Source organism: Planococcus citri, chromosome 1, assembly GCF_950023065.1.
Source record: "Planococcus citri chromosome 1, ihPlaCitr1.1, whole genome shotgun sequence".
Lineage (NCBI taxonomy): Eukaryota > Metazoa > Arthropoda > Insecta > Hemiptera > Pseudococcidae > Planococcus > Planococcus citri.
In genome coordinates this window covers 38,881,967-38,892,364 of record NC_088677.1, presented here as the reverse complement: position 1 = coordinate 38,892,364, position 10,398 = coordinate 38,881,967, and the positions used below count along the sequence as shown (strand labels likewise).

Genomic DNA, 10,398 nt, shown 5'->3' with positions numbered 1-10,398 from the left:
CAGTTTTTCCAACGGTTCCAACATCTGAAAAAATTAATTTACCTACCAATCTACTTTTCCATGTTGAAATTAAAAATAAATTTCTCTAAATTTTTTCATCCATTTTACTCGCGTAAGCTTCTTTTTCTCATATTTTTCTGAATTTTACGTACCTATTTATTTTTTATTCGCGCAGCTGAAAATTTTCCGCAACCTGTCACCCTCTCTTTTCTTCTCCTTATTGACGCTGCTAAATCAGGTACACGAGATGATATATGCCGGCATATTTCGAATACCTAGTAAATACATACGTTCAACTGAAAAATGTTTTCGAAAGGAAAAAAGAAACTAATCAAGCGTGAACATACGCAAATGAAATAAACACCAACGCCGTAGGAAGCGTTACTCAACTCTTCAGCATTGATACCTAAAGTGACAAGACATACCAAGTACGTAGAACTAAACTATTTGATATTTTCGAAATTCCTCGTGATTATAATTAAATCGTTCCGACTACAAGCTCCAGCACGAGAGAACATGGAATTTTCAAACTGCAAACCCCGACACAATTTCATCCATTAACTTGATGAATTCCCAGACAATAGTCTTTTAAAAAAATCACAATTCAGTAGTTATTTTACATCCAATATGCAAAGAACAAAATCAATACCGGAACCACGACAAAGAATAATATCATTCAAAATTAAATCAGTATCAAAATATCAAATTCATTGTTAACGATTCGCTTAGGTACCCAATTGTTTCGATTTTTCACATCGTTCACTGGCCTTACACGAAAACACCCCTCCCCCGCCTCTCGAAGTAGAAATCTCAAGTGATTAATTAAATGAAAATTGTAAACTTTATCTTTACATCGAGACATTTTCTTGCCGCTGGACAAAAAAATTTCAGCACTGCTAAGCTGCACCTCACGATTACGTTTTGCATCTTCGTCATATTTACATCAATTCATCGTATCATTCAATCATTAACAAATCTCGTTTATTTTCTTTTTCAAATTACATTTATCAATAGAACTTTTTTAAAAAGCACGTACATGTACACGGTTCAAAATGTAAACAAACAGGTAACAAAAAAAAAAACTGTCAAAACAAACATTTTGCGAGCGTAACTCGGTTTGATTTGCAAAAAAAAGTATTCTGTATAAATGAAATATCAAAAATTGTGTGCTCGAACGATTATACGAAATATTGGCATAAAAATAATAAACTCGTTTTAAAAAATAAATAAAGGAAAATATTAAGGTAAGTAATAAATACATGGTAAAAATATGCTAAGCCAAACGCAACGAACGACTAATTTATTTCACAGGGAAAAGAAATGAAAAAGTGAACACATCTTCATTCTTCAAGATTCGTAGTACTTCACAGAAAATATTCATTGACAAAGATAAATTCATATACATATTACAAGAAACAATAAATTTAAATAACTAAATCGTTGATAAGTAGACTAAAAAATTTAATTTTGAGAAAAAAATTACGTAAATGCAAATTTTTTTTCCATTAAAAAAAAATACTATTTCTCTAATCGTTACATAGTAAACAAGACACTATCCCTGCAAAACGTTCTCACTACGTACTTTTCGAAAAGTCACCATTGGTCATCAGTCAACCACGGTACTATTTCTAAAATGGAAGTTATTATGTATTATATATGTAGGTAATTTAATTTAATTTTTAAAAAAAACTAACTTAGAGAAAATAAAGAAAAAGGCACTATAACGTATTAACGCCGTGGCCCCCAAGCAGGTTTCGATTCGGACCCTGTCTTAGCGAAAGTTTTACTATTGTCGACGGTTCCAAATGACGGAAACTCCGCAATACTGCTCGTATCTGGTGCTTTAGGATCCCAAGGGGCATTTTTCACAAAGAACCCTGCTTCATCACGATCATTTCGAGTACTTCTGGTACCGTCAAATATCATATCTGCGGTACTTGGCATTCTCACGTCATCGCGAACATTTTGAAGCTGTAAAAACCGTACATATTTTAGTGCTTATCTTGAACAGTCTTATTTTCCAATTACGACAAAATTATTTTCAGCGAACTTACAAAGTCTTCTTCCAAACTCAACAGATGATCTTTACAATCAGCGACTTTATCTTCATCACCGAATATCACAACAGTATCGGGATTAGTATCCGTACTGCGAGGGAATCTGATCTCAACATCGAATTCTTCCATTATCTTCCTGATTTGCCGACCTTTAGCTCCGATCATTCTAGGATGAACGCGACGATCGATGTTAACTTCTTCGCGATATCGACTTTCCTGCAAAATATCATCGAAAAAATTTATTCGTAATAATTCGATCATTCGAATAAGGCAGAATAAAAGTGATGAGATTTCATTGAGTAACTAACCAAACGTTGAACTATACAGAGTATATCCTCTTTCGCGGCTTCCACATCTTTTTGTAACCCAGTAATCGATATGATATTATTTGGATCTTCCTTTTTTGGTAAACTTATTGTGACTTTGTGGTCATTTCTCATCTTATTGATAACTTCGCCTTTACGTCCAATTATTTGCGGATGATATTCCGGATCTACGTCTAACTGTGAACCATTTTCAACAATTCATAAATTATAGCAGCGCAAAGAAACACGAAAACAAAAAACGATAGAAAGGAATCAGTGTTAAAGCAGGTACCTGCACTGCATAGCTTCTCAATTCTTTTTCTACTCGTTCATCGTCGATTTCTTTCTGTCTCCTGAGAATAGCTTCCTTCGCTTTTTCTGCAGATGCCGGTCTGCCCCTTATCTGTAATAATACGTAAATTATGAATTACCATATCGTTGAGACATTGATTATATAAAGTGATCGGTATTAATCGCAACCACCAGAAACACTTACTTTAATTAAATCTAATTTCTTGTCAATATGAGGTACATCCACCTGTACGTCATGCGCATTTATGATTTCGCGAATCAATTTCCCGCTAGGTCCGATAATCGAACCATGATAGCCATAAGGTATATTAAGCTGAAAAAATAGAATATTTGAAATGCCGTATATTTTAAACACGTATCTCAGCACTCTTTTGTCTCAAAATTTACCTCTATAGTAATTGGAACAATATCTAAAAGACTCTGCTTTGCACTTTCGCAATTTTCTGGTTTACCAGTAATGTAAACAATATCGCAAGGCCTAGCCTGATCTTTATCGTCTGCATGTCCGTTGATATCAGAAATTCCATTTTGCTGGTAATTATCTGTAGAGTACAAAATACGATAATATTAGATACCAAACATAATAATGATAAATGATCCGCAGTTCTTTGATTCGCATGAATTGCCACAATCTATCATGAAATAAAAACTCAATACTAACCTCCGCTGATCCTGTCAGCAAACGATATCTTAACATTGTTCTGTCTTTCGATGTCATTGATTGTGGGTGGAGTTCTCGATCTGATCAGAACCTTATGATCTCTATTTGGTATGAAAACTTCGATCGTAACGTGCTCTTCCTGAAAAGAAAAAAAAAACACGTAGAAAACGACTATATATTACAAAATTATGGAATTCGTCCATAAGGATATCAATGAAATAAAGAAAATAATTGTCGATATGGATCTACGACCTACGTGCACGGTAATAATTCCACAAAAATTTTAAATTCAAATAAAAACTCTCGCGGAGATAACGTAAAACTGAAAAAACGAAATCTACACATTCTACAGAAAAAGAATGTTTGATCAAGCGTTTACCATGTTCAAGTTCTGTAAGAATTGGTAGCAAACTTTTGAAAAGCGATTTGTAAAAAAAAAATCACTATTTCAGCAGCTAGAATAAAAGTAAAACCATCAATGCGAAACCTATTGCATCCAAAAGAATAATACAAATTCAGCTCTCTTTGTAATTCTTACCAAAAACTCGCAAACATGCTGCATCTAAGGAAGCACAATATCAAATAAAAATAATAAAATAAATTTCTCATGAACTCTTTCAAGGCTCAGGTACTTATATTTCAAAACTACAAACACGCAATGCTGCCAAAAGAATAACGGTAAGAAGAAAAAACTGCGCAATACCAGCAGACTTAAGCAGCAACACGTTATAATTCAAACAAAGTCGCCAGCTTACCAAATCTTTCACTATTTCAAAAATTCTTCTTTTAGCTAATTGTACGGCATCTTTTAGTCCTTTCAAAGCCACTCTCGAGTCTTTAATATCGATTCGAGGAAAAGATATCGTGACCCGGTTACTTCCACCGCATTCGTGTACAATACTTTGTAAGACTCTACCTTTACGCGACATAAAATGCTTATGGTGCCGAGGTGCTACATGCACTTCGTCTTCTAATTTGTCCTAAACAATTAACCCTAATCACTATAGTATGATTAATGCTACCATTTAATGGAGAAAAATCAGAAAAAGCGAACGTTGAACTCAATGGTGATATTAGCAACTGTCACTTTTTTCTCTGATTGTAAGTCAAGACGATCTTTACCACAATTCTTAATAAAAATAATGCGTATAATACTAGAATTTTCTCCGTATTTTTCCAAATTCTTATGCTCACCACTAGATGGCCAATGGCAACTACTTTACTGACAGTTTCCAATAGGACCGGAGGACAATTGCACATAGATAATACTACATAAAAGATCAATCGTCCACTAATATGTAGTACACATACCAATTCTTGAACTTCTTGTTCAATCCTTTTAATTGCTTCTTTGACACCGTTCGGTTTTCCCTTCACGATAACTTTGGATTCATTCGGTCCAGCGCTAGACAGTCGAGGGAATGATATGGTAACACCTCCGCAATCTTCGCTAATTCTATGAATAAGCTCTCCGCGGTTGCTGATGAAATGCTTGTGATATTTCGGATTCACGTGTACAACTTCTTCGACGGTATTATTCTAAGCAAAGGAAATGCAATTCGTGATGAAAATTCCACCCAAACGAAACTACACAACAATTCGAATATTTCTGTGCACTTACGATCTGTTCTATCATCAATTCTAATTCCTCCTTCGCTCGTTCAACGGCGTCTTTTTTACCATGGATTATGATACGCTCTTTATCTTCATCGCCTTCATTCGGAAAAGTAATACGGGCTCCAGTTAAGTCACGCACCTTGAATAAATCATTGATTTTGATAGAACATTACGATAACAATTGAAGGAAAAACACGAAAACATGCCAGAATATTACAGTACCTTTTTGATTTTCAAGCCACTTTTGCCAATTAAAAATCTATGGTGTTCGGGTTTAGCTTTGATTTCAATCGTTATAGTCGGTTGGGGTTTCTCATTAGTAACGTCTGGTAACGGTTTAGACGGGTCTTCTGATATTCCGTGAACCAATTCCTGAAATTTCAAAATAAAAACACTGTTGTATAGCAAATTCAGAAATAGTTTGAAAAAATCAGTCGAGGTGAATTTACCATTTCCTTTTGTATTTTAAGAATTCTATCTCGAGCTTCTTCGACGTTTTCTTTTTTACCCGTAATAGTAATTGTATCATTTTTATCTATCTCCGATGGAAGATCAATTTTAGTACTTGTTTCGTCACGTATCTAAAAATACAAAATCTTAAATCTCTAACCCATCAATTTTCCACAAATAATTACAAACTACAAAAATTCACACCTTCCTAATGTTGGCTCCAGCACGTCCAATCACGAATCTGTGAAACTGTTTGTAAATTGGAACTTTCAAGGTGTAGCTATTTTCATCCAATTCTTCAACTGATTTCAGAATATATTCTTTGCATTTAATAACGTCTTCTTTCTGTCCTTTGATTTTCACAACATCGCTAGTCTCAGCTTAGAGAAATAAAGCGAACAAAATAAATATCGACGAATAAAATCATCTATGAAACGATATAAATCTGCAGCAACTCACCAACATTCGGGAAAATTATAACAACTTTGTACAAATCTTGCATTTCTCTGCGTTTATTTCCACTAAATGTCCTATGGTGTCTCTGATCAACGCGAATTTCAATTTCTAGTTCGTTCTCCAATTTTCTAATTTGTTCTTCTAGTTCCTAAATAAAAACCATCGATTCGATCAGAAATTGCTGTTTTTTTGGTTTTTTTTTTTTAAATCCTATTTATTGAATTTTGAAGTGAGCTCAACTTACATGTTTGACTTGAGCAACATCATCTTTAGCACCTTCAATTTTTATACTGTTTTTAATATCATCAGTAATCGTAATCGAAACATCATTATCATTTTTCAATCTGTTTACTGTGAAAAAAAAGAAAGTTTCAGAAAAAAATTAATAATATTATTTCAAATACCTATACATAAGTGATCATCTGCACTCACCATTTCCTCCGCTTTTTCCAATTATATGTTTGAAATGCTTCGGATTGACATCGATTTCAACAATATCGTACTCGTGTAAATAATAATGGACTCTTTCTTCTAACTTATGCTTTACCTCGTTTATGACGTCTGGTAAACATTCGACTCTGATTTTATCACTGCCACCAATGAATTCCACATGACACTAAAAACCACCAAAATTCAAAGTTACCGAAACTCCAGATTTGTTTCAATGTAAGTTAAAGATCTCAAAATATGTACTTGTTTATAGGCTTCCTGCAATTCTTTGATAAACGCAGCCTTTTTACCGATTATCAATTTGTGGATATGAGACGGAGCATCAATTTCAACACATTGCATACTCGTTGCCTTGTCAAATAAATATTTCAAAGCTGAAAGAAACAAACGATACAGGGTACACATTTCCAACAGCAGATATTCGACAAAAAAAAATGTAAAAAAGTCATCAAAACAACGCTTTTTTTCATTTTCTCCCTTCGAATTGTAATGTAATCGGTTACAACTTAGCTCATTGTCTACGTTTTAAAAACACATTGCGGTCTACTATAATTTCATTGCACATTCTCTCGCCTTCTCTCATGTGAGCCCCTTTCTTACTTTTACCTTGTTGGACAAAAATTAAACACAATGCTAGCTCAATATAATACCTTCCTCAATAATCAATTCAAAGAAATTAACAACGATGCAATTTACACGCGCTAAGGAGGGTAATTTTTACTGATGTATGTACCTCTACACCAAAAGTAAATAACACGTGAATACTGAAGCAAACACGACGCATTCTCTATGGTAATAACAATAAGACATTTCAGGATTTTTTTTAAGTGAAGCTTCATTTATAATTGCAATAGCCCAGGATTGTGGGAAAATCAATTTGGGCTTGAAACATTTTTCCAATATTTACAGTTTTTTGTTTAAGTAAGAAAATTTATATTACCATCTCCAAGAGCTTGGCATGGTCCGCGTAAAGTTATGGTGTCACCGACGACGTCAGTCGGAGGTACTTCTACACTAACACCAGTTTCTTGTAAGATTTCAGCCATAGTAGAGCCTTTGTGTCCGATTACGTACTTATGTTGCCATTTCGGAACTTCGACGCTAATACTTTTACAATTTTTTTCCTATAAAAATAACACAAGGATTATACATACAAACACAAAAAAAATGAAACATACAGGTACATTCAATAATAGCTACCATATCTTGATATATCTGCATGATTCGATTTTTAGCGTTCAAAACCCCTTCTTTTTCTCCAGTGATGGTTATTTCAGTGTTATCCACTGAAGGCGGAGGCACATTGATCCTAGTATTAGTTTCATGGCTCAGTTGGTTGATTTTATCATTATTCCCGCCGGTAATGAAAGGATGATAGATTTTCGGTACGTTTACTCTGACAAATGCTTTCTTCGACTAAAATTCATACGGTACATGAGAAAATACATCAACGCAAAACTAAAATATTAATTGGCTGCATCACAGGCACTACTCGAGTTTGAAAAATGTGACATCGTTTCAAATAACCACAGGTAGATTTATATTCTCTATTAAAATTTTTGACGCAACCTTCTTACTTTAATAACTGCGAAGCAGATAATTTGACCAAAATGATAACATTACTAACACTCTATCAATATTCAAATGTTTCAAGTCACATATCATACATACAAGTATTTACAATTTTCATGATAAATTCCAATAATGTCACTAGTGATTAATCGTACAACGAAACAATTGTCATCAATTTCCTTCAGAAGCAAAGAAAATTCCATGTACCTGTTCGTCAGAAATAACACGAATTTCGTGAACCGCTTTTTCGATACTTTCTCGCGTTCCAACAACGGTGACTTTATCAGAAGGATCATTGATCGCCGGTATGCTAATTTTGGTTCCAGTGTTTTTTTCCAAATCCTTCAATCTTTGTCCTTTCTGACCCAAAATCCAACGATGATGTTCTTTGGGGATGCTGATAGAGATATTCGCCTGAAATTGAAAACATAATGCTTTCAATAAGAACCAAATTTACTGCAATTAAACGAGATGGGACGCTATAACTGTTATAAAATTCGTAACTTATCAATAGACAAATAGAATATCGCATAATAAGTTAACGAGAAAGGGTATTTCAACTGTATCATAATATGTACATTGTACATATAACAGTAATTACACAGCTGCAACAATATTGAAACATGTACATACACAGTCAAGTTTTCACGGAATAACCAAACACATAGTTACGTGACAGTTGTCCGAAAAATTAGAATTGGGAATATTATGAAAGAATAATAATTCACCTGAGTTTGAAAATTGATCAAAACTTTGCGACGAGCTTCCTGCACACTTGGCACCTTTCCAGTAATCAAGAATGTCAACGATTTATCCTTCGAAGTACTAATTTCAATACGAGCACCAGTCTCCTTACTGATTTGCGTACACGTTCTTAAAGATTCGCTTTCACCGAACTTTTCACTATGGTCGTACTTTCTTTCTTCGGCTGGCACGCAGAAAACCTAGCTGAATAAGATCCAATGAAATTCACAGGGAATGAAGAAATGAAAAAACATACGATTCACATACCTGAGTCACTTCGGTAGAATTGATCTTCATCCTGTTATGCTGATTATTAGAGATGACCGCCTGATTCACAGGATTAGGACCATTTTGCACATTGATTCCTGGTAAGCCTCCAGGCAATGCAGGGAACACTTCTTCATAGCTGTAAGCTGGGTTACCCGAATGCAAAGTTTTCGGTTCTTCGTTACTGTTCATTTTCGCGTTGAATGATGCCACAAAATGCTAAAATCTGTTTTCCGAGCAGTTTAAAACTCTCATCTGCAATATCACTGTAAAAAAAATTGACAACGATAACTAAAACGATTTCATATCTTCATGATTTCAGATTTTGCGTGAAGTTTAAATGATGCAATAGTAAGAATGTGAAAATCACAGAACGTTGTATAAAAATACTCATTTGAAGATCGAAACCAAATTTAGAAAAAAGCACATCGGGATCATACAAGAAAGGATTGTATAAGAGAACACGAGTGCCAAACGGAGGTATGGAAGTATGAGCTGTTCGCCAGAAAAACTTGAAAGATAAAGTGGAACATAATTACATAAAATAGTGATTTTAAAACAGGTAAAGAACATAAAGAATAACCAGTAACACGATAAATCAAACCATACTAGCAAAACTAGGAATATTCAGCACATTGAATCCATCAAGTCAAGTCGACGTGTCATGCAATATTCACACGATATGATACCTAGTTGAGGGTATGAATGAATAGAAATTTAGGTAAGGTACTTACTGGGTTAAGTCGACATCTACATAAGCAGCAACTAGCAACCAGCAACTGGCAACTTGGCAACCAAATCAAAAAATTTTGATTTGGTTGCTAGTTCCAGCCAATAACCGAGCAACTTCTTATCATTTTCGTTCCACTGACGCGAAACGAAGTTGCTAAGTTGCCGAGTTGCCGCTTATGTAGCAGTCCACTAAAACTGTAAAGTAGTCTAGGACTTCTGCGAACAATTTATCACGACTTCAATTTCATGGAATAACGATCAAAAATTATCATACCAAAATTTTACTCTCCACAAGTCCATTAAACGCTGACGGTAAAATGAACATCAATGATCCATTATGTGAAAAGTGAGATGCTGCAGCACATGCAGCAGGCAGCACCATGAAAATCAGCATGACTGGCTCTTCTTGTTTTTGTTAAGTTAAAATTCAGAGCCTGGTAAAAGTAAAAAGTGGTAAACTTCTATTTCACTTTGTGACACTTGATAGCGCTACTGGTTGGATTTGGTGGAGAATTCAATAATTCCCGCCGTTTTTCAAAAAATGACTAATGAGAAGAGAAGAAACAAGACAAGAAACCCTACCGCTACTGCTACGACTTGTTAATTATTATTATTTTTGAAAAAATAAAATGGGCAGTATTTTTAAAAATTTGAAATTTCACAATTCACAGAAATGGGTTCAAAATCGTTCATTCATCCGAAGGTTCGCTATTGGTATATTCAATATGTATTGTATTGTTTTGTTACAGAGCTGAATAAATAATAATACCAAGCA

General features: G+C 34.4%; 1 protein-coding gene across 4 annotated transcripts; it reads right to left on the bottom strand.

The window, feature by feature from the left end:
* Positions 1–964: 964 nt before the first annotated feature.
* LOC135831841 (vigilin-like) lies at positions 965–9,967 on the bottom strand. Of its 4 annotated transcripts, none has more exons than XM_065344647.1 (23): positions 9,626–9,967; positions 8,892–9,157; positions 8,609–8,824; positions 8,088–8,294; positions 7,509–7,724; positions 7,249–7,432; positions 6,552–6,682; positions 6,291–6,474; positions 6,103–6,209; positions 5,862–6,006; positions 5,607–5,782; positions 5,402–5,533; positions 5,175–5,324; positions 4,957–5,091; positions 4,647–4,874; positions 4,091–4,315; positions 3,336–3,474; positions 3,062–3,216; positions 2,859–2,987; positions 2,655–2,765; positions 2,366–2,560; positions 2,055–2,273; positions 965–1,971 (listed from the first exon to the last, which is right to left on the bottom strand). In XM_065344647.1, the coding sequence occupies exons 2-23, from the start codon at positions 9,081–9,083 to the stop codon at positions 1,729–1,731; spliced, it is 3,819 nt and encodes a 1,272-aa protein (XP_065200719.1). In that variant the 5' UTR covers positions 9,084–9,157; positions 9,626–9,967; the 3' UTR covers positions 965–1,728. The 4 variants fall into 4 exon arrangements, with proteins under 4 accessions (XP_065200719.1, XP_065200718.1, XP_065200716.1 ...); XM_065344646.1 differs by lacking the exon at positions 9,626–9,967 and adding an exon at positions 9,501–9,624; XM_065344644.1 differs by lacking the exon at positions 9,626–9,967 and having other exon boundaries at positions 8,892–9,597.
* Positions 9,968–10,398: the final 431 nt, after the last annotated feature.

What these genes read in the sequence shown, in the direction of transcription:
- LOC135831841 (XM_065344647.1), bottom strand. Translation starts at nt 9,083, where the DNA reads ATGAACAGTAACGAAGAACCGAAAACTTTGCATTCGGGTAACCCAGCT. An exon ending in ATGCCAAGCTCTTGGAGATG is followed by an intron (nt 6,683 to 7,248) that starts GTAATATAAATT and finishes TGTTTCTTTCAG; the next exon opens with CTTTGAAATATTTATTTGAC. An exon ending in TGAGAAGCTATGCAGTGCAG is followed by an intron (nt 2,561 to 2,654) that starts GTACCTGCTTTA and finishes AATGGTTCACAG; the next exon opens with TTAGACGTAGATCCGGAATA.